The 22395-nt window shown below is 39.1% G+C and overlaps 1 protein-coding gene across 3 annotated transcripts in view; it reads left to right on the top strand.

Moving 5' to 3' along the window:
- The window catches only part of LOC126183273 (ras-related protein Rap1), a 58467-nt gene that overhangs the window by 30695 nt on the left and 5377 nt on the right, over positions 1-22395 (top strand). For all 3 annotated transcript variants that reach the window (XM_049925093.1, XM_049925096.1, XM_049925095.1), the window contains one exon: positions 7239-7367. In XM_049925093.1, the coding sequence (XP_049781050.1) occupies positions 7239-7367 (129 nt within the window). The remainder of the gene's footprint in view (positions 1-7238; positions 7368-22395) is intronic.

The raw sequence follows: 22395 nt of genomic DNA, 5'->3' as shown, positions 1-22395 counted from the left end.
ACGTAGTACCTTCGTGTACACTGACTGTGGTGTCAGGTGTGCCTTCATCTTTGGCACAGACTTTTTTCAGTATCAGCTTCTGGAACACTGCTCAGTATTTACAACAGAGCTCTTTGCCTGGTGATGCCACGCAGTACATTTGGTAACGCTGGGTTTTCAACGGAGTCATCTGCTCCGACTCTGTGTGTTCTTCAGAGCTTCTGTGTGCTCTACACTGTCCATCCCTTAGTGCGACAGGTCCAGGAAAGCTGTCACTTGCTCACTCTTGATGACACCACTGTGATGTTTATGTGGGTTCCTAGTCACTTTGGTCTGACAGGAAATGAGGCCGCTGATGCTGCTGCCAAGGCTGCAGTCCTTGTACCTCGGCCCACTAGTTCTTACATTCCCTCTGGTGATCTGTGTTGCTGTCTGCCAGCAGATCGTGTCACTTTGGCATCACCTCTGGTCTTCCCTTCATGGGAACAAGCTCCGGCTCATTAAGCCACTCCCAGTGGCTCGGACGACTTCCTCATGGTCATCTCTCTGCGAGATCATTTTAACTAGATTGTGTCTCGAGCACTGTCTTTTTAGCCATCGCCATTTAAGTGTGGGAGCACTTCACATTCATTATTAAACAATTTGCCATCTGATGCCTGTGGCACATCCCTTTCTCCTGCCACCCATCCTAAGCCTCCTTCTTCAATTACTCCTTTGATCACAAGTATGGGGCGCATCCCTCTTCCCTGTTCCCTACCAGAGTTCAGCACTTTGTGCTCATTCCGCTAAACCTTAGATGGTCCACCATTTCCTGATGGAATGTCCTTTTTTTAACCACTTGTAAGTTCTCGTTTGTGTTTGCTGTCTGAGCTATCGGCCGTTTCAGTGAACGATGTGTGGGCTCTCAACTGTGTTTTACTTTCTATCTGTCATAGCAGTATAATGAAGGATATCCTTTTTAGTTTCAGGACCTCCGTTTCTCTGTGGCATGTTTCATAGAACTTTCTCCAAGTCCCTGTTTTCAGTGGTCTTCTCTTCCATCAATTGGGATTCACATGTAGTCATTTTTAACTCCTTCCTTTATCGTAGTGCTCTGCAGTTCTGGCATGGGCGTGTATGACCCTAGTTGTTTTTGCACCCGAAAACAAAACAAAACATCCCTTTCTTTAGTTCTGTTATGTACAGTAATTATCTTAGTTGTATTGTACCTTGGCCAGATCCTGCTATAGAATCCCAGGAATGTTGCTCTTGAAAAATAACTTAAATAGAGCAAACCTAGCTGAGGAATGCGACGTGCTGTTATATATGAAAATGGCTAAATGCATCCATTCATTCCAGTTTTCCTGCATCATTCCCACATTGTGGCATAGATATTCTGTTAGCATTGATGTGTCCTTTTGATGTTATGTTTACTTCCGGATAGTATACATGTGATTGAATCATGTTGATCTGTAGTGCATGACAAACCCTCTGTAACATGTTAAGTTGGAAGTTTGTTCGTTGTTCATTCAATGTAACTGATGGTATTCTGCAATTACAAATTATTCTCTGTACTAAGACTTGTTTTATTGTTAGCAGCCTGTTGCGTTATAGGCTCTGCTACAACAAACTTCATGAGGGCATCCTGAAACGTTAGGACCGGTCTGTCCCCTTTCGTTGTTATCTGAAGCAGTCTGACTACATCAGTATTGTCGCAGAAGAAGCTGAGGAGCACTGCGGTGTAGTGGTTATGATACTAAACTGTTGCATGGAGGGTCGTGAGTTCAAAACTCACCTGGACTGTACAATTTTAATTTCTATATTCGGTTCGAGTACATTCTAGAAGTATCCACAGATGTCAATAATCATTCTACTGGAATGTTCTGTAGCTGTATATATACTGTGTGTGTTCTGGCTGGAGGCAGTTCACTCTACGCTCATTTATGTGCAAGTGCTGAATAAACCTTCATTAAGTGAAGTTAATATCCGTCATTCATCTAATTACACCTTCTTCCACATGACATTATTGTGGTGGAGACACTGGGTGTTGGAACTTGTGATAGCGCACATTATCGATGACACAGTGGCTCCCATCAGGCCACAACAGAGCCGCTGTTTATGTGGTGAGAAACCTGAGTTGGAGCCATATTCAACAGATCGAAATCTATCGGAGACAGAAGAGGAGGAGGACTTTATGATAACAGCAACTGTGTGCCACCACACGAGGCATCCTTCTGGGCTCTCTGGTGACGATGGCCAAGATCCAAACAAGTGGCTGAAGATATATGAACGTATAGCCAAATTTAACAAATGGGATGATACCGTGTGTTTGGCTAATGTATTTTTCTACTTGGAGGGAACTACCAAGCAATGGTACGAGAACAACGAGGAGAAGTTCACAAGCTGGGAAGCATTCCAGGCGGAACTGCGCAAGTATTTCAGCAACACACGACGACAGAAGTGCAAGGCTGAAGATAAAGTGCAGGGCACAGCGTCCAGGAAAAACTACAGCATCCTGCATTCAAGACGTCTTGGAGCTGTGTAAAAATAGTGGATCCTAGAATGAAAGCGGAAGATAAGGTTGCACATCTCATGAAGGGTGTTGCTGAGGGCATGCATCAAGCCCTACTCCTGAAGGAGCTTTCAACAGCAGACGACTTCATAAAATGGTGCCAGTATATAGAGACCATGCATCAGAAAAGAATTACACGCAAGAAGTTTGAACAGCTTCCAAACGTCGTATTGATGTCTATGATGGAGGAAGCAACTGATTTCACAAGTGTTAATCATCAGATAGTGAGAGGGGAAGTTCAGAAGGCACTTGCATTACACGGCGAGCAAAAAACAGACGCTTCAAGAGGTCATAAGGGAGGAAGTGGAACAGACATTGAACTGAATCTCTCGTCCTTCATTTCCCTTTAAAACGATGAAAACGTCGAGACCCAGGCGGAGCTACATTCCTGCAGTGCTGCATGAGGAACCTGTTTGGGCACCAAGGAAGACTGACATCTGGAGGACCCAGAATAACCAACCAGTATGTTTCCACTGTGGACGACCGAGACGTGGTGCACTATTGTCGAGGAAGGTGGCGGATATTTGATGATGCCCGCGCGAGAAGACAACTAATCAATCTTAGCCGATGCCAACTCTGGGACAACGAAGACGAACAAGATGATGTGGGTGCAGGACGACGTAGGTCACCATTGCCACAAGCTAGCCACCGGAGAGGACGCTCCCCAACACGCTGATCAAGGTCTCCATTTGCTGTTGAGAAGCTCCAGCTGATCACCTAGCCGCTGCAACCTGGAAAACTGATGGGTGCAACCTTCCTTGGAGGTGAGGCCGCCGAACAGAAAAATCCTCCACGGTCCATCACTACAAAAATGATAGGAAACCAAGTCGATATCATCATTGATGGCTGACCAGCCCAAGCTCTTGTGGACTATGGAGCATCATATTCAGTCATTTCGGAGAAGTACCGTCGCCAGTTGCAGAAAACCGTATTCGTAAACAACAAAACGTCTCTGCTGTAGGTGACTAATTGGAAATTTGTAAAACCTACAGGACGATGTTGTTCGTGTGGGTATAAGTGGCCATACACAGCCCTTAGAATTCATTGTCTTAAAAGAGTGTAGTTGTGACGTCATTCTCGAATGGGAATTTTTGGAAGCTTCTCAGGCAATTATAGATTGTGGTTGCTCAAAGATTATGCTAGATGAGATGAGATACTGTGGACAGGAAGTTGCACATCAGAGTGTGTGGAGACTATATGTGCTGGAGGAAGTGATCATTCCTGCAGTCAACGCTAGAAAGGTAACTGTCACGTGTCGTGCCATGCATCAACCCATGGATCTTGTAGTGGAATGTAAGAGAAGCATACCACTGAGGAATAACTTGGTCATCCCAGACTCTAACGTCTCGTTTAAGAACGGATTCGATGAATTGTGGATAGTTAACCGTCGCCAAGAACTGCAGATCCTTCTCAAGACACGTGCACAGCAAACAGCTGAGCTGTTAATTGAAGAACAGCTGAGCATCATAGAAACCTCCCATGCAAAATCTGTGGGCAAAATTAGCACTACCACTGCGAGACAAGATCTTCTAGCTCAACTATCACCAGATCTCACTAAGGAACAACAGAAGAAGCTACTTGCCATTCTTTAAGAGTTCTCTGAAATGTGTCAGCAACGGAACGTCGAATAATTCGTGTTGAGGTAGAGAAAATGATGAAGAATGGCATCATTCAGCCTTCGCAGATCCCATGGTCATCACCGGTGGTCGTCGTCAAGAAGGATGGCAGTTGGCACTTTTGTCTTGATTACAGGAAGCTTAATAAGATAACTAAAAAGGACGTTTACCCTCTTCCACGAATTGACGATACATTAGATTGTCGGAAGGGGGCTAAGTTTTCCTCAACCATGAACATGTACTCGGGATACTGGCAAATCGAAGTAGATGAGGCTAATCGTGAGAACTGCATTCATCACCCCAGAGGGCCTGTATGAGTTTAAGGTAATCCCGTTCAGTTTGTGTAATGCACCAGCAACTTTCTAACGGATGATGGATAATCTTCTAAGGCACCTGAAGTGGACATTGTGTCTTTGTTATTTAGATGACATTATAGTGTTCTTAGAGACATTTGATGAACATACAAAAAGACTGAGGGCCGTTCTAGTGTCTCCAACAAGGTGGACTGAAACTTAATCCAAGAAAGTGTCACTTTGGAGCAAAAGAAATCAAAATACGTGGTCACCTTGTGTCAAATGAAGGTGTGAGGCCAGACCCAGAAAAGGTGAGATCTATAACGGAATTTCCTATTTGTAAAAGTATTAGAGATGTGAGAAGCTTCCTCGGATTATGTTCTTATTACTGTCGTTTTATCAAAGACGTTTGTATCAAAGCCAACCCACTCAAAGAGTTGTTAAAAGTTGATGCTAAATTTATCTGGGGTGGTGCTCAACAAGATTCTTTCGATGTGCTGCGAAAAGCTCTGACTGACCCTGTACTTGGTCTTTATGATGAGAGAGCACCTACAGAACTATACACAGATGCCAGCGGGTATGGGATCGGTGCTGTTCTGGTGCAGATTTCGGATGGAAAAGAGAAGTTTATAGCCTATGCTTCTAGGATGCTTCCAAAAGCCGAGAGAAACTACTCAGCTACAGGAAGAGAATGCACATGGCATTCCTCACTTTCTCCTGTGTCAGGTACTGATTCTACCTTTACTTTAGGATTTCTCAATATGACCACTTCCTCTGTGTTATTCACGATACTTGCGATGAATGTGTGTGTCTGCACATCACCAAGGCTAGAGGAAAATGAACGCCCATTTGCAACTGCTGCTTCTCTACTATTCCTTCTGTCAGATCTGTGTTCTGCACTTGAATTGTTAAACTCTTTTCATCTGTTTGGCATTTTCATACATTGTCACACATACTTTCCTTTCTGTCTATTGCTCATCTTTGCTCTTTGTTCCCCTTAGATGTGGCATCTTATCTCTTCTGGTTCCTCACTTTGTAGGTATCTCTTGTATTTCTGCCTAGTCCGATCCTACCTTCCCAATGATACCTATGGTGTCGCATTTGGCCATGAAACTTGTTGCTCTTGGTGTGGTTCCCTCCTGGTCAGTAAGTTTTACAGAATTATTTCCTGCTCTTGGTGTCTACTGAGTACAGCTCTGCCATTCTTTCTGAGTCTCCATATTCACTAGCCTAGCATCGGCATTACACTGTCAGGGTAAGTGTCCCGGTCCTTTACAAACTTAATATATCACAGGTCTCACCTGATCATGTAGCCCTGCATGCCCATTAAGATCGCATCGACGACACCCTATCGGTCGGACATCTCCAATTTTTGCCTAGGGTTTCCTCTATCCTTCATGGCGGTGGTGGAGGATGAGGTGCCTGTTTCTCTGCTCTACCACAACTTGGGTGCATGTGGTCTGTTTTCCTGATGTGTTTCTCCATAGTCCAGTGTCTAGCATGATGATCTCGTATCTTTCATCTGAAACAATAATCCTCCTGGCGACTGGATTCATTGAACTTCTTTTTTAAAAGAGGTGATTGATGTTTCTTCTGTTAACACTAGAGCCACTAATTGTGATGATGTTAAATCTTGTCCTCCTGCTCTCAAGACCGTTTTAATCATCTCATCTTAGATTCCCTGTATGAACACTGCTTGCACCAGCTTCCCTATTAGAGCACGGTTACTGGGAACGTCTGATGCCATCATCACTCCCTGGATGGCTCCTTGAAATTGGAGTTGCAATGTATCAGCACGACTTGCCCATATGGCCATACTTTAGCTTTCTCTGTCTACTAGACTAGAAAGTCCATTTTGACTCAGGTCCCCAATAAAATTCATTTCACAGCTGCCCACGTTACTGCCAAATCACATGAAAGTAGTTTACGTAGAGCTGCACCCACAATCCTGGTTTTAGTAAATTTTAGTAGCATGTAATATCTCTGGCATGGCATTGGTTCAAATGCTAGGTTACAGCTGTCCTTCAATTCCCTAAGTTCGTCATTTCCATGAAAAGCTCTCATGATTTACTTACATGTATCGGACAATACAGTATGCTCAATGGGGGAACTCAATACCTTCGACTTATATTAGATGTTCTTTTTCACAGCTGTAGACATCATTTCCATACTATGTTGTGATCCACTCACTGCATTTCTCAGATGGTCATGCTGTCTCACGGAGTTGTGAGGTTGGAATTTAGTGCGGTCAGCACACATTTGCCACAGGTCAAAGTGTCGGTGTCCCCCAAACTTGGTTGTCGTAACTGCTGTGAAAGCGTCCTGTCTTGTTTACTACTATATGCTGCTTACTGCAGTCTCATAGTTATTTGACACGGGACTATCGAACTCTGCAGAACTCTTTAACTTGCTTGGATTTTGAGGACCTCTGCACTTTCTACCTTCAGTTCGCAATTGGTGAGTGTGTAATTAGTTGTTTCCTGATGTGCGTGACCTCTGTGGGCTGACAAAACGGCCTTGCACTGTACATTTGTACAGAAGTTACACGGCTCACAGCTAGTACTCATACTTCACTTTTCTCATCTCTTCTTTCTGGCAACATTCTACAGTACAGTCATTACAGTATTCTTAATTTAAATTGATTGTAAATTAATAACTACTCCTTATCTGTAAATATGAAATTGTCTTTCATAAGTAGCATTTTGTTGTTGTTGTTGTTGTTGTTCTGTTGGGAGTGTAGTGTCTTTAATATAATACATGGACATTGTGCTCTTACTTGTAATTCTTATGGACTTTCAGGAACAATTCACTGCAATGAGAGACCTCTACATGAAAAATGGCCAAGGATTTGTCTTAGTGTATTCTATAACAGCACAATCAACATTCAATGACCTTCAGGATTTGAGAGAGCAAATATTAAGGGTGAAGGTAAGTTCAGAATTATATGGTACATAATTTTTAAGCGGGCAGATGTGTGTACATGTTGTAACAAAATTTGTTACATGGGTTAGACTTAATTTTTAAGTAATTGTTCTATTTTTCTGTTCATGTTAAACATATCACATATTGAAAATAAGCAATTTAGTTCAATTTGTGCCCATTGTATTATCTAGTGCCCTACAGGATCCAAGCATTTCTTATTTAGAAATTGTTAAAGGTATCAGGACAGCCATTGTGGTGTGTTTTTGCGGTTAATACTGGTACTCTAATTCATGTGCTGAGACAACGAACCCATCTATGCTTTAGAAGGGAGCTACTTGTTTTCTTCACACTTGAGAATTTGATAGAACTTGTTAGTAATTGTCTGCTGATAGGAGTCATTGTAAAGCATGCTGTAAACTTTATTGGTAAGAAAATAAAGTAAAGCGGGGAGATTAGAATAATTAAAGCAGAGCCTACAGGTATTGTGCTGTTTTACCACTGTTGTCATGCAAACAGTGGAAAACTGGCAAACTGCCATACATTACAGTAAACCTCTTTCAACAAGCAGAGGAATGTTGCTGATAAAAGCTTAATCTTTTTGTTTCAACAGCTTTGTAAAAAAAAAAAAGGTAGACACTGGCATCAAAGTACTAGTTCCTTTGCATACTCTCAATTCAAAAGAGCATTGGTTTGATGTACATAAGTTTTAGGTTAAATATTAAAGTGAATATCTTTAGCATGCCAACCTCTAATGTTCTTCAACATTTTATGACCTTGTAGCTAAGATTTAAATGGTTCCTTGGAATATGAAAATGTCATATTTATAATGTTCATATAGGACAACTTTTGTATGTAATGAGTTCAAAGTAAAAAGATCGCAAAATGTGGTAGATTCTGCGATTCTCTGAACTAAACTGTAGCAAATGTATAAAGTGCAACAACTACACAGCACAATTGTAGGTTAAATAAAAAAAGTTAAAATAAAATGAGTGCTATAAGTTTTCTATCAGTCTTTTTGTTGGTATTGCTAAAGCATGCAATGTCTTAGTCTTGATGGCAGAATAAATTTCCATCAGTATTTTTCCAGGAAAAGGAAGACCAGTGGCAGTAACACACTGAAAATGATACTTTGCCCAAATGGCCAGTATTTTAAATCACACACGTCCACCTTTTCATCGATTGAAAGTAGGCGAGGTCGTTCAAAAGTTGCTTAGAAACATATATTATGGTGATTGCAAGTCATTGCTATCATGGTTTGTTTTGGGGTTTGTGAACCTATGGAAAAGGGTGTGTGAAAAGCTTAGCTTCATCATGTGTTGTCGATTACCACCCTGTGAGCACATTCTGATCATCTTCACATGACTTTCAGCACTGATGGTGGGACACTAGGAAATGTAAACAGTCTGCAAAGGAGTTAGCTAACAAGACACTAGTGCATTTCATAACAGAATATTGCTTAAGTGTGTGGTCCTACACCAGATGGGGACTAACAAGGAAGATTGTGAACTAAGAAGGGTGGCCTTAAGAAGGGTGGCCTTAATTGTCATATGTCTGTTTGATCCACGGGAGAGCTTAATGGAAATGTTAAAAAAACATGGACTTAGACATGTAAGACATAAACTATACCGTGCTCAACCAACCAGCACAAAAACTGGTGTTAAAACTACAGCCCCCTCCCACAACATATTTTTTCTTGAGGGACAACAGGTACAAGGTTAGGGGAATTACAGAAATCACAGGAGTATTTAAGCAGTCATTCTTCTCTCATTCAGTATGTGGCTGGAATGAAAAGCATTTCATCTGTGATACAGTAGACTGTTCCCTCTGCCAAGCACTTCAGTGGTGTGTAGATTATGGAAATGTATGTACATGTGTTTGCTAAACCTTCAGGATTACAACACTTAAGTTCACTGTTGACCAGTTTCAGCTATATAACTGTTATGTAGTAGTGTGAATGTGCACAAATCAAAAACCATATTACTGTTAAATTTGACAGGCAAGCATAAACATAATGTCAAGAAAATAAACAAATAATGAAACCAGGAATACTCGTAAACAGCAACCCTAGGGAACTAGGCACTTTAAAATTATTACACTTTTCTTAAAGCCTACCGCAGAACAGTACCTGACTAAGGAGCAATACTCCAGAATTGGTCGTGTATATGGAAGAGAGAAATTTCATTAGAACTGTCCGGCACCTGTATTTGTGTGATTGTTACACTTCAAATAAATCCAGATGTATACTCTGAAATATTAAATAATGTGGGAGACAGGTTTTACATTAGTGTTCTGTGATATTTAACAGTTGTGAATATTTCAAATGATTGGTTACTAATTGTGTAATCATTGATGGGTTCTCTTGTGAATTCACACACAGTATGTTAAATTTGTGTTGAGGACTCCTTTCATTACAGAACACATAAATGACATATTCCAGATGTTAATGTAACTGATTCTAAAACAACACTGAAAGCAGAAGAAAATCTGAGCTGTGACATTTTCCTTTTTGGTTGCAGTCTTAAGTACACTCTGATTAAAACAACTTACTTGATATTTGTCATGTGGTGCTACAGCATTGAGACATTGTTAGTTTCACCTTTGGTTAAGGCTCAGACAACAGAGGGGCCAGCCATTGTAACAGAATAAGTTTTCGCTCCTAATATTCGTTCAGGTTGCATGGGAGTAGTAATTTCACATTTGAAAGACAATGAAAAATTATGATATTGAATATAGCTAAATCACTGCTTAAGACTTTCTGCTTCATGTTACTGCTAGTCAATGAGAGTACAAGAAGAGAATTTCTTGCACTATCAGTGAGATCTTTCAGGTGGTAAATGTATTAATTTTTAATTTGTCCCATTTTAGGTCAGTGTACTACATCTGTCATAAGTAATGAGTCAAAACATTCAACACTTGCTTAATAGCATGTTTGTCCTCCTTCTGAACAGTGTGGCAACAGTTCTGCATGGCATGGATTCAACAAATCCTTCATAGGTTTCTGGAGGTATGTGGCACCAGTCACGCTGTTCCCGTAACGACCTTGTGACTTGGTTGCCCTGCTGGAAGATACAGTCGCCATTGAAGAAAATGTAAAGTGTGAAGGGCTGCAGATGGTCAGCAGTAATAAGCACACAGTCCACATTTGTCATGGTGCCATCTATTACTGCCACAGGTTCCATAGAAATCTAGATAAATGTCCCTCATAGCAAAGTACTGCTATGATTTGAGGGGCTGTTACGCTAGATGACAGCATATCCGGGCACAATCATTGGCATGTTGTAACAAGAAACATGGGTAATTTGTAAGAACACTTGCATGTGAAATTTATATCATAGGGGCAACTGACAAGTTGCCAGATACCAATTGCGAAAATTGACACGTAATGTGCGGCGAAGTGAGTGACTTTTCCAATACGAAACGAGACTAACATCTCACATTATGTTAATATCTGAATACAATAATAATTGCATTGATTTGATATATTTGAAAATAGACATGGTTTTTACACTATCGCTTCCACTGTTACTTCCACAAAGTACAGTTTCTAACAACCCTGCCACAACAAAGGTCAAAATTTAATAATGATCGTGGTGTTGCTCACGCTGCTAAATACTGCATTTTTGGGCAACAACAAAGTTATTAAGTGGCAGGTGTCATTAGAGCACAGTTAATAAAGTAATTTCATGTAATAATAAACTAGGCACTCATCTTTTCGTGTTTCCCACGCTGGTCTCGTTGTAAAGTTATGGCTCAATCGTCGAAAATGTAGGTGGTGGTGATTTCGAGCTCGGATGCAATGAGGCCTAGGTTTTATTCTGCTGCATTCAAAAGTTTTGTAGATGCCATTCACAAATCATTCTTGAAGATTAAACCTTTCAAAGTTAGCACAATGGTGATGTAAAAAAAAGTAATCAGTACTTTGAATTTAAGTTACACTTCTTTTTTTATTGCTTTTGTTGCAATGGCACGTAACACACAAAACATCACTTCACAATACAAAACATACTTGAAAACATCTTCCTCGCTGTTAAAGTTCACATTTTATAAACTGGCTGCAATATGCGTCTTTCCAACATGATGTCCAACACTAGACCTTCTCAAGGTCCGACTCTAACTCTCTAACAACTGCTTACGTGCCCAAAAATCAGTTAAAAGTACGTCAAAGATCATAGTGACAAAAGAAAGAATACACATCAGAATAATATCATTGCAACATAAACATATTGATGCATCAAAGTATCCCTACATTAATGAAATCAAAATGGAATGTTGTCTCAGAAATATGTTAACTACATTACAAAAACACAGTAGAATATTGCTGGTATCGAGAGGTTGAGTTGAGGTGCCGTAATGGTTGCGTAATGAAAGTACCATTACAAGTTGCATAATTATCTCTGAACGAAGAGCTCATTTATGCTTCCAACAAGATCTATCTTATACCCCATCCGTACAATGAAGACCACACGTCTGCTGTGCTGCGCAGTCTCCATTACAAATGATCACTGTTTCAAATGATTTGTTTTTTAAATTAACTCAGTAGGTGGTGGATGGGTGAAGGTAAGTGGACAGTTTTTATTGTCAAAAGTAATTACACATTCAGAAGAGAAGAGAGATTGTAATTATAATTACTGCTCATTTTAGACACAGCAGTTGAAACTGTACTACTACTAGCTTCTAACCTAAATAAATCCTCGAAAATCGTGGTATATTTCTGCAACTGAATTGAGCAGCAATCATATTTAATCTTGCTTCTCCTCTAAATGTGTTACTACATTTTACAAGAAAAGCTAATCCACTTACCTTTGCCCATCCACCCACCTAGCCCCATGATTTAATTAAATAAAAAAATCTAATCCTTTAAAACAGTGATAATTTGAAATAGAGATAGGCTATACACAAAATCCATGTTCATCTCTTTTGATGTAGTTGTCACCACTATAAACAAAATATCTGGCTCAGTGATAGTTGCACCTTTGATAATATCACTTGCAAGTGTTATTACATATTTCTGAAACGTAATTCATCTGACCAGGTGGCACATTTGTATTGATCCGCAGTCTAATTTCAATTATCCTGTTGTCACAGTCATTGTAATGGACAGTGTTCTTAGATCATTATGGGGTATGTGGGGGTTAGTCTGCTGTAGAGCCATGTGTAAACAAGGTCTGGAGGTCTGTGCACTATGATACATTTGTGCTTGCACCAGCATTGTACTTAGTCATAAGATCTGCCACGGATCACTGCTTATACAATTCTACACAGTGGACTGGCCTTTCACCTTCACATTTTGTCATGTGGTGTGGACATCAAACAACTTTCTTATGACTTGACATGGTATGATATGTGGAATAGTGATATCAATTTTCACTGTATTTTAATTTTTATAGAGAGCAGATTTATACAATGATTTTAATTGTTCTGGCAGTCATCTCCGGATCTTGTGTTTATATTGTGCATTTAGAAATTTGAAATAAATAACAGCCAAAAAATTAGTAGTAGGGTATGGTGAATTCATTATGGAAGTGAGCAAAATTAGTGTACATTGAAAGGATGCTCCAAGCTGGATGAAATGTGCATATTGTACAAAAGGTACAGGATGTAAAGGGCTTAAAATATTGCATATCATTTAGTATGTGAATTGGCGAATGGCTGTTAAATTGCAGAGATCAGTCTGCAGCATCTTTAGTTTTGAGCTATGGAAATTGCAAAGCTTCTTCAGAAATATTGTTCCACATCAGGTGCATGTCAATGCAAGATCTGGAAATGATTGCTAGAACAATTGGAACCAGTCATATTATTGTATAAATTTATGAATAGGGAAGTAGAAAATTTTGTATTGGGCAACCACCAACCATTTGAGATGCTCATTCCCAGGTGCCAGGCCATAACAAACTCCTTTGTCAAGGTCACCTAAGTAATGGATTTCCCCATTTAGCAGTATACATCATCACAAGAATGATTCCTCACCAGTCCCTGCTTCACTTACATATGTCCTTAACTTCTCAAGTGGCTCTGTTGTACATTTTAGTCCAGTTGGTTCAGAAGACTTAGTAGAATTTACCAGTTGTGGTTTCACCTGACACAAGGTAAATTGTAAGACTAATCTCTTTTGCATCAGTTTACTACGTTGTTGTGTGAAGTAAAGCAGTTGCTAGAAAAAGTTCTAAAACATGTTTATGACACTGTGAAAGATGGATTAATAGTATAGCTATTTAGCTGATTAGGGTATTGACACCAGTTGAATGTGTAGGTTAGTGGATGAGGGTACGTACAGATGGGTCAACAGCCAGAAAATATCGCTCATGTGAAAGTCAGCTCGCTACTTTTCCCTCCATAAGATATCCTGTGAACCTTGGGTGAAGTGCAACAGGCAAATTCCACATTCCTAGATTACCAGAAGGGATGCAAAATGGTGTTCCACTGTTGAGAATGTAGATGAAAGTCTGAGCATATGGTTAGGTTCCCAGATGTGCGAGTGGCTCGAAGACTTTGTAAGTAATGGATCCCAGAACATTGTCATTGTGGCAACTGTTCATCAGAAACAATGGTACTGTCATAACTGTCCCAGGAAAGTGTGACAGGATCACTTTTACTATATATATGGTCTGATGGACAGGGTGAGCAGTAGTTTAAGGCTATTTGCTGATCATGCTGAGGTATATGGGAAGGTAACTTGAATGTGAATAGCAGCTAGCTCAAAATGTATATAAAAAAGTAAGTTAATGAGGTCAACTCCGTTTTATTGGGAAATGTGTAGCCCATTTATAAGAGAGATGGCATCCAGAACACTAGTGTGAACTGTTATCGAGTACTGCTTGTGTTCTTGCGATCCCCACCAGCTCGAATTAGAGGGTGACTTAGAAGTTAAGAGGTGTGCTGCTAAATTTGACACCATGAGGTTTGATTAGCATTCATGTGCTTTCTTACAGAGGTCCTTTATGAACTCTAATATGAATCACCGGAACTTTTCGCAAAGCACTGTTGAGGAAATTTAGAGAACCAGCATTTGAGGCCGACTGCAGAATGAGTCTGCTGTTGTGAACTAACATTTTGTGTACGGACCATGAATATAAATAAGAAAAACTAGAGACTTACAGTCAATCATTTTTCGCTTGTGTTATTTGTGGCTGGAACAGGAAATAAGGTGACTAGTAGTGTTGCATGGTACTCTTCACTGCACTATGATTTGTGGCGTATGTATGAATGAAGATGAAGAACTCTGACTCTGGTTCAAAATATTGGCACACAATATTAGTCGATGTGTCCTTCATCATTCCAGTTCCGTACAAAACACCTGGTTACAGCGAGACTTCACAATTGTAAGAGCCATTTTTTAGAACTGAATCGTGTGAAATATGGAAATCTACACATGATGATATTTACTTAATTTTTGTGATAGTTTAGTATTTGTTGTATGATGATCTAGTACTTCTTTAAATTGCTTGTCACCACTGGTCCGTGGTGTGCTTCATAATACAAGATGCCATCTGCAGCTGATATGCTGAAATTCATAGGGGTTACTAGTTTGCATCTTCATCAATATGATAAAATGTAATTACAAATATCACCATTGGATTGTTTTGACATTATTCCAAATACACCCTAACACACTGTTAATACTGCTTATGGATATACCAGAGTTAGTCTTAACGTTGTAATTTTTATCTCCAGGAAATAATTAGGTAATTAATGTTTTATTTGGCGGCAGTGCTGGTACACATTTGAATCCCCACACCACAGTACTGTGCAAAATCCCTTCAGGAATAAAAACTAAAAGGAGCAGCCTATTATTGAAATAAAGGTAGGAAGTGCCCTTTTTTTCTTCTTCTCCTCCAGTGACAACTGTAGTGTGCCATTATTGCAGACATGTTCCTACAGATAAGATTGACACAAGTTTTGTAGGTGGTAATGAGGTCGGTGATTGACTACACCTAGTATGTGTTTCACCTTACGTAGCATATTATGCAATAAAGGGTTGATGCAGCCCGTCGTGAAAATTTATCCACAAGAAATGTATTCACAGTTGTGTAGTATCTAAAATTTATCTTTTTATATCTGCTGCTGTCCGTTTGGACAAAATATAAAGATATGTTGTTTATTTCTGCCATATTTTATAATTATTGCACAAGCTTGTTTAAAAACAAAATGTCTTCATAATTCCATAATCTTCACAATCCTTAAAAATATGTGACTAGTATGAGTACAACCATTCTTGCTCTTCAGACATGCTACTGAATGTGGTACAACGTGCAGAATCAGTGAAATACTTGCCTGTAAGTCATGGTCACAAAAAAGTTACAAAGATTGACAGTCATATCACTCCAGTCACATCATGCTCATTAGAAAAGTGTCATGTTTTGGTTCTGTTGGGACTGATGGGGATAGGGGTTATTAGAAAGATAAATAACATACTTCCAGATCATTTGTCCATAAATGCACATTCAAACATTCAGCAGGAATGCAAGGAAAGGAGAGAGCGAAAATAGGTTCAGAGATATTTGGAATTTAAATTGTGACATTGGTTGTCAGGTGAACACGATGAATGTGTCCACCTCTCCTCTTTCAGGACCAATTTTAGTTATTAGAATTTCTTTCGGCACCCAGATTTAAAAGAATTTCTCAATGGCTTCATCCATGAAGATACAATGCTGAAAGTAGTAGTTGTTTTTTCTTTTTCTTTCTTTCTTTCTTTCTTTCTTTCTTTAAGCACTAAAATGTTTCTCAAATGATGTGTTTAACTTCACATTTTTACTGTCAGAGACCTTTGCCGTGTTAAAATTGAACAGATGTTTAGAAGAGTCCTTTGGATTTGCAAAACCATTGAAAGAAACTTCGTGCAACTACCATTAATGATTGCCTCTTGACTTAACTTCCAGGTTGGTGTTGATTGAAGCAATACCAAATATTGAAAGTGGATATCCTAAAGCTACTGACCACACATGCTAAGTATGTGTTCATTCTGGCTGTTATTGTAGTATAGTCTAATAATGTTTATGTACAACCCATCACGTGTTAGCATTGAATATTACCCAAGGAATACGAATAAACTGAGGCTGCCCATACTGAATGAATGTAGGTTCTCTCCTGTGGAAGTTGGTAGTTAGCTTTAGCTCCTGGAAAACATGTAATTTATTTACCATCATATTTTTTTTAAATGTTAACGTCGCCCACGTTTTCTTCAAACGTTCATTTTGGAAGACAGTTCATTAGTTACGGGTGAAACTAAAAGTATTTATAGAAAACTGGTACTATTCCCATTGGTTTATAGCAGACTAGATAGTTGCTAGTAGGCAACTCAAAATTTGCATCTATTTTTGGTGAAATTCACATATATTTTTTTGGAAACATTTGCTTTTTTAAAGTGAGTAGGTGTAAAAATTTAAAAAGTTGTCACATTATGTGCCTTCAGATGAAGCCTTAGAGCTTTGAAATTGACTTTGTCAGAAACAAACTGGTGATGTTGAACTTTTTGACTGGAGTGTTTGCTTTTGAAAAAACTTCAACAGTTTTTTTTTCCCCAAAATGGCCTTTGCTTGTGTTCTTCTTTACTGATATAGTGACATCATATTCATATCAATCCATTGTGTAAAATAGATGAAATATTTGTTGAAGTGATTCAGAAGAGTAGTCTGACTACATATTTAATATTTATTCAGTGATTAGCTGTACAGACAGTTGACAAAAGTATGGAAGTACAGGGAAATGACACTGTTACTGCTAATGTGTTCATTTCAGGAGCTTGAATTATTTATTGCAGAAATACATAACAGTTTTACATGTTGATCCTCTACAACACTAATATATCTTAATCTTTCCAGTTTTATTGATTGCTTCCAGCATGATAGAAAGTGAAATCCGATGAGTATATGAACAGTATCTTTCCTGTGTATGCAATGTGTAATGAGGTTCACTAATTTTTTTTTTAAAGATTCCTTGTTCACGATTTAAAAAAAAAAAAAAATCATATAGTTTTCTGGCTCTGCTGCAAATTCTCTTTGCTTATTGGTATGGTCATGTGCCAAACGCCCTCCAAGCCACCTTTTCCCCATTGCTGCTTCCTCTTGCTTTCCATTTTTGGAGTACATAGCGATTTCAGTTGCAATACATGCATCGTAGAGCCACGACATATTTGCTACAAGGGCAGAGTGCTGACACCTTGGGCACAACTATTGCAGAATAAGTGTGTGCCATTTCTGGCCTTACATTTTCATGTAATATATTGACTCATTACTGTTGCCCAGTAAATACTAAGCATCTGAGGGGCTCTTTTAGATGCTAGGCTTCATGATGTGAGTTCTACGTTCCATTATGTTCTTATACTGATTGTCTCGAGATTGAGCTTTGAGAGATCGTAGTCCATCAAATAATTTTGCATTTACAAATTTTGAGGCAGAATTCAAATCTATATTTACATTTATCAAAAAATGCGAATTTTTCAGGTCCTTAGTTACTAGTACAAGCGCCTTCGTATATATGGTTACTGTGCTAGTTCTGTTGTGGGCTTCAAAGTATGTTACCACTAGAGCTTGTTTCTTCTGTTTTGTTGTGAAGGGAATTAGTTTAGTATTATTGTACATTAACTGGATTTTCACAGTTGTTGTCCTGAAAGTTTAGGCAAAACAGTTTTCTTAAATATTATTTAAGTTGTGGTCTTGGAATTCAACAAACAGGGTGAATCAAAAAGGACTTTACACTCATGAAATGATAAATAAATTCATTTAGATAACTTACAGAATTGGTAGGTGTGCCTTTTGTAGCAAACAACATAAAGTTTGATTCACATAGTGCATCAGTACCCCATTCTGCCACCAAGAATGCCAACATAGTACACAGTTAAAATGGCTACTTTCACTGGTGTGGATTGTGCTCACCGTGTTTCATGAAATGAACTCCACAACAACTGTTCCACAGATTGATGTAGGCGACACAGATGGGATGGTTTACTACCAAGATGATGGTGCACCACCTCATTTTCTCACAGAAGTTGGGGGGGGGGGGGGGGGGGCGCTCATTGATAATCACTTCCCAGGTCGGTGAATTGGCCGTGAAGGTCTGACTGTCCCAGACTTGAAACCACTGGATTTGTGTGTCAGAGGTTTCGTTAAAGACCGTTTGTATGTTCTCTCTCCACCCCCCCCCCCCTTCCCAAATGATTAAGCCAACCTGGAAAATTGAATCTATTCTGCAGTTGCATAAGTTGTGCCCAATTTGCTACAACAAGTGTGGAAAGAAATTGACTACCAGCAGGATGTGTGCTGCATTACAAATGGTAGTCACGTTGAACCAAAAACTACACTTGACACTTTTCTGTCAAACTTGAGGTTGTTTACTACAAAATGAAACATCTGCCAATTCTGTATGTTATCTCAATAAATTTCTACATCATTCCAAAGTTGTAAGGTTGTTTTTGACTTGCCCTGTATTGTTTACTACCCTCTCTGCCCGTTGCCTGCCAGCCCTTGCTGCCTTGCCTTTTGTCGCTAGTACTGTGCATGTGATTCATTGAAGCTTAAAACTAAATCTCTAAAATTAAAAGTTAATTGTAGGCTAGTTGTACTTCCCCACAGGACTGAAACCTTTGCTGCCCAGACTCTGTGCCCCTCCTCCCCATCCTATCTATCTCCTCTCCACCCCTTCCTCTTCCTTCTGATTTTGGGCCATGTTTTTTGTTACCTTGATTTGGAATTAAAGCCACTTAAAATGAGTGAGATCATTGGTATATGGGGTATGATAGGGACCTCTTCAGCTTCAGGATCTGTGAGGATACCGTATTTACTCGAATCTAAACCACACCTGACATTTGAGACTCTAAATTCAAGGGGGGAGAGAATTTTAGGCCGCACCTCCAAATCGAAACAGTTGGTCCATTGTAATATCAGACACAATTTAGGTCAAATGAATGACGATACAGCTACAGTAGTTTGGTTCGAGTCTCAAGCTTAGCAGTTAAGCTTTACCATGTAGCCATTGCTATGCTTCAGGTGCTCTGTCCGTATTTATACGGGTACCATTCCTTTTTCACGTGCTTTGTCTGGTTTGAATTGATTGCTTATTTTTCTTTGATCTGATAAGTTCCGTTCTCTTTGTTATTGGTGTTTACGTCACTCTAAGCTGAAAATTCATTACTGTACTGTGTCATGCATTGTTTGTTGCATTCTGATAATGAGTGTTTACAGCCTGTCGCCGCTTGTGGCATGACTTGCTTTTGTGCGGGCTAACACCGCTTACAATAAATAAGAGAGGAATTGTCTCATTAGCAAAACAATGGCAAGATACTGCTATTGGTTGTTACTTACACTGCTGATTTCTTTGATAATGATCAACAAGACCCACATAATAGACTGCGTATGATAGATGATGTTCTGAACAAGAGTTTAGCGAAAATTTTTCTCCGTTTGAAAATCTTTGCAGACGCCTCTGTAGTAAATTTCATTCTGCACAGAAATTAGTCATCTTAGATTTAAAAATCTTGTCAATTGCTGTGCTTCATTTCTGACTGTATCACTATTAGGCATAAGAATAATATGAACATGACATAATATGTATATTATTCCGCGTTTGCTGTTGTCTCACTCTAGTTTCGCGGTTTATTGGGCAGACAGGATTTTAATGAGATAGCAGCAAACATGAAAGAATACATGCCAAAATGTTTATATTTGTATTATTCTTATGGTGAAGATAATACTGCATGTGATTCACAATTCATAAAAGTTCTTATTAGCAACGATCTCTTGTCACAGGTAGGAAAAAATTCAGAACGTAGAGTTGGCTATATTGACAAACATCCCAAACAGTCTTGCCAGTCGGATTTTCGTAGTACGTTCAAATGCTGCTACATTCGAAGATGAACAATACGGAATTTGTATTTACTTCGTTGGATAATGTATGAAAATGCAGTGGTCGAAACTCGAGGTGAAGAAAAAAAGCTCGTCTTCCGCCTTTTGTATATTTTTTATTTTTTTAGTTTACTGACGCAGAGGTTTTGTTGCCAGTATTTATCTTTGTGCCTGCAAAGCATGCCTGTGTAGCACTACATAATTTGATGGCAGAATTTAGTTGTGGCGGCACCTACCAACATTTTTCAGAACTTCTGCTTATTTTGCACTCGATTCTAAGCCGCAGGTGGGTTTTTTGGATTACAAAAACTGGTAAAAAGCTTAGATTCGAGTAAATATGGTAGTAGCTTCACTGACAGTATTTTTCATAGTTTTAATCTGCGAATCTGTAAGAATACAAAGTTTCAGACAATTCTGATTCCATATTAGTATTCTCATCATAAGCTGATAAACCAATAATGCAACTTCCCTGTTTTTTGTTAAAACTTACTGCAAGGGGGGAAAATGGTTCATTACTGTGTATATACAATTTTTGTTTATATATAAGGGAAATGAATGTAGATTGTAGAAACCTTTTGTTTAATGGTTTAAATGCCTTGCTATCACAGTTAAAACTGAGTATGAGGAAGGAACTAAACCACATGTTTTCACAGCACATCCTTTTCATTCTCGCAGTTGATTTTGGTGGAAAACCTGTACATTATTATTCAAAATAATATATGGTCTATGGCCATCTGAATGTTGGTAAGAGAATAGTGAACAAATTTGAGATTATCAGCCAAGAACTTTGATATTCTTTGTAAGAATGTTTTGTCTTTATACAGGGTGGCCCACCAAAATCTGCTACCTCATATTTCTGAAACAAAACAGAATTTGAAAAATGCCATTGGCGGGCAAGCACCTATGTCAGGGGCTTACTCAATGAGCAGGAATGCACTATCCACAAAACCAAACACACATCACTTTCAATATAGCTCTTCTTCTCTTTTTTTTCTTTCTTTTTTTAATGGTGGTGTGGCATTGTTCTACAATGGAAGATACCCCCTCCATCATTTTAATTGTTGTAAGATGGGTTAAATGATACACACACATGATACATTATTTGTTGTTCTTCCAACAAACATAAGAGGTGTACACCCACTACAGCCTAAGTCCCACTACACAATGATGCTCAGTCAGTCCTTAGAAATGCCTCTCTCCCGGTTGACACTACTTGCAAATGACTATCATTAATAAGAAGCAATATCATTATTTCTAAACAATTATATAACGAGTGACACAGTGATTAATGCACTGGACTTGAATTTGAGATAATTGTGATTCAGACCTGCAGCATACGACACTGATTCTTTCCCAAAATCAGTCCGGGTGAATGACAGTAGGTTTTCCTCTGGGGCACATCTAATTTAATTCCCCAGCCTTGTCCTATTGTCACCTACCCTCAATCTAATGACAATAATAGGACATAAAACCCAAATTTTCTTTCCATTTTTTTCCTTAGAGCCAACTTGAGCTCCCTCCCCTCCTTCCTCTGTCCATCTGCTGTTGAAACTTCACTTAAAACCCCTGAGGTTGGCTGCCCAACAATTATATATAAGGGGAGCCTGGCGAATGTTACCCATGCTGGGAATCGATCTTCCAAGAAACAGATTGATAAATCTTTATGTTGCTGCAATCAGGAGTCAGAATAATGAGTGGGTACATAACCGACACATTTTTGTCCAGCATACTGTGTATATCATGAGGACGACGATTCGCCCTCCCATAGGCTCACAATATGGCTTCAGTGATAACCTGTTTATTTGCACGAATTGTGCTTTTTTTGAGATCTTTCTGGCATGTCTTCCATTTGGACCTTACTCCTGAATGTTTTTATTTTATGCCCCCTTGCTGCATACATTTTGTGTGTGCACTGCTTATATTGCATTGTGATTAAGCAATTTTCAATATAGACTAATGAGCCATGTAAGCTAGGCGCAGTGAAATTGTCACCAGATGTTGGATTCTGCAGCTTGTGAATCCAGACCTCACAGTGCCAGACAAGTGAAACAAAGCTAGGCTGCTGACAATGTGACTTAACCATGGATGGCAAATGAATCAGAACCCTATGTTAAAGTGTTGCCATAAACTGTGGATAATGTGATACGATCTCGCATGTTACGTACATGTATATAAGCAACCTGAAAAATACGATACAC

Source organism: Schistocerca cancellata, chromosome 4 (assembly GCF_023864275.1).
Source record: "Schistocerca cancellata isolate TAMUIC-IGC-003103 chromosome 4, iqSchCanc2.1, whole genome shotgun sequence".
Lineage (NCBI taxonomy): Eukaryota > Metazoa > Arthropoda > Insecta > Orthoptera > Acrididae > Schistocerca > Schistocerca cancellata.
This window is presented reverse-complemented; position numbering and strand designations above follow the sequence as displayed.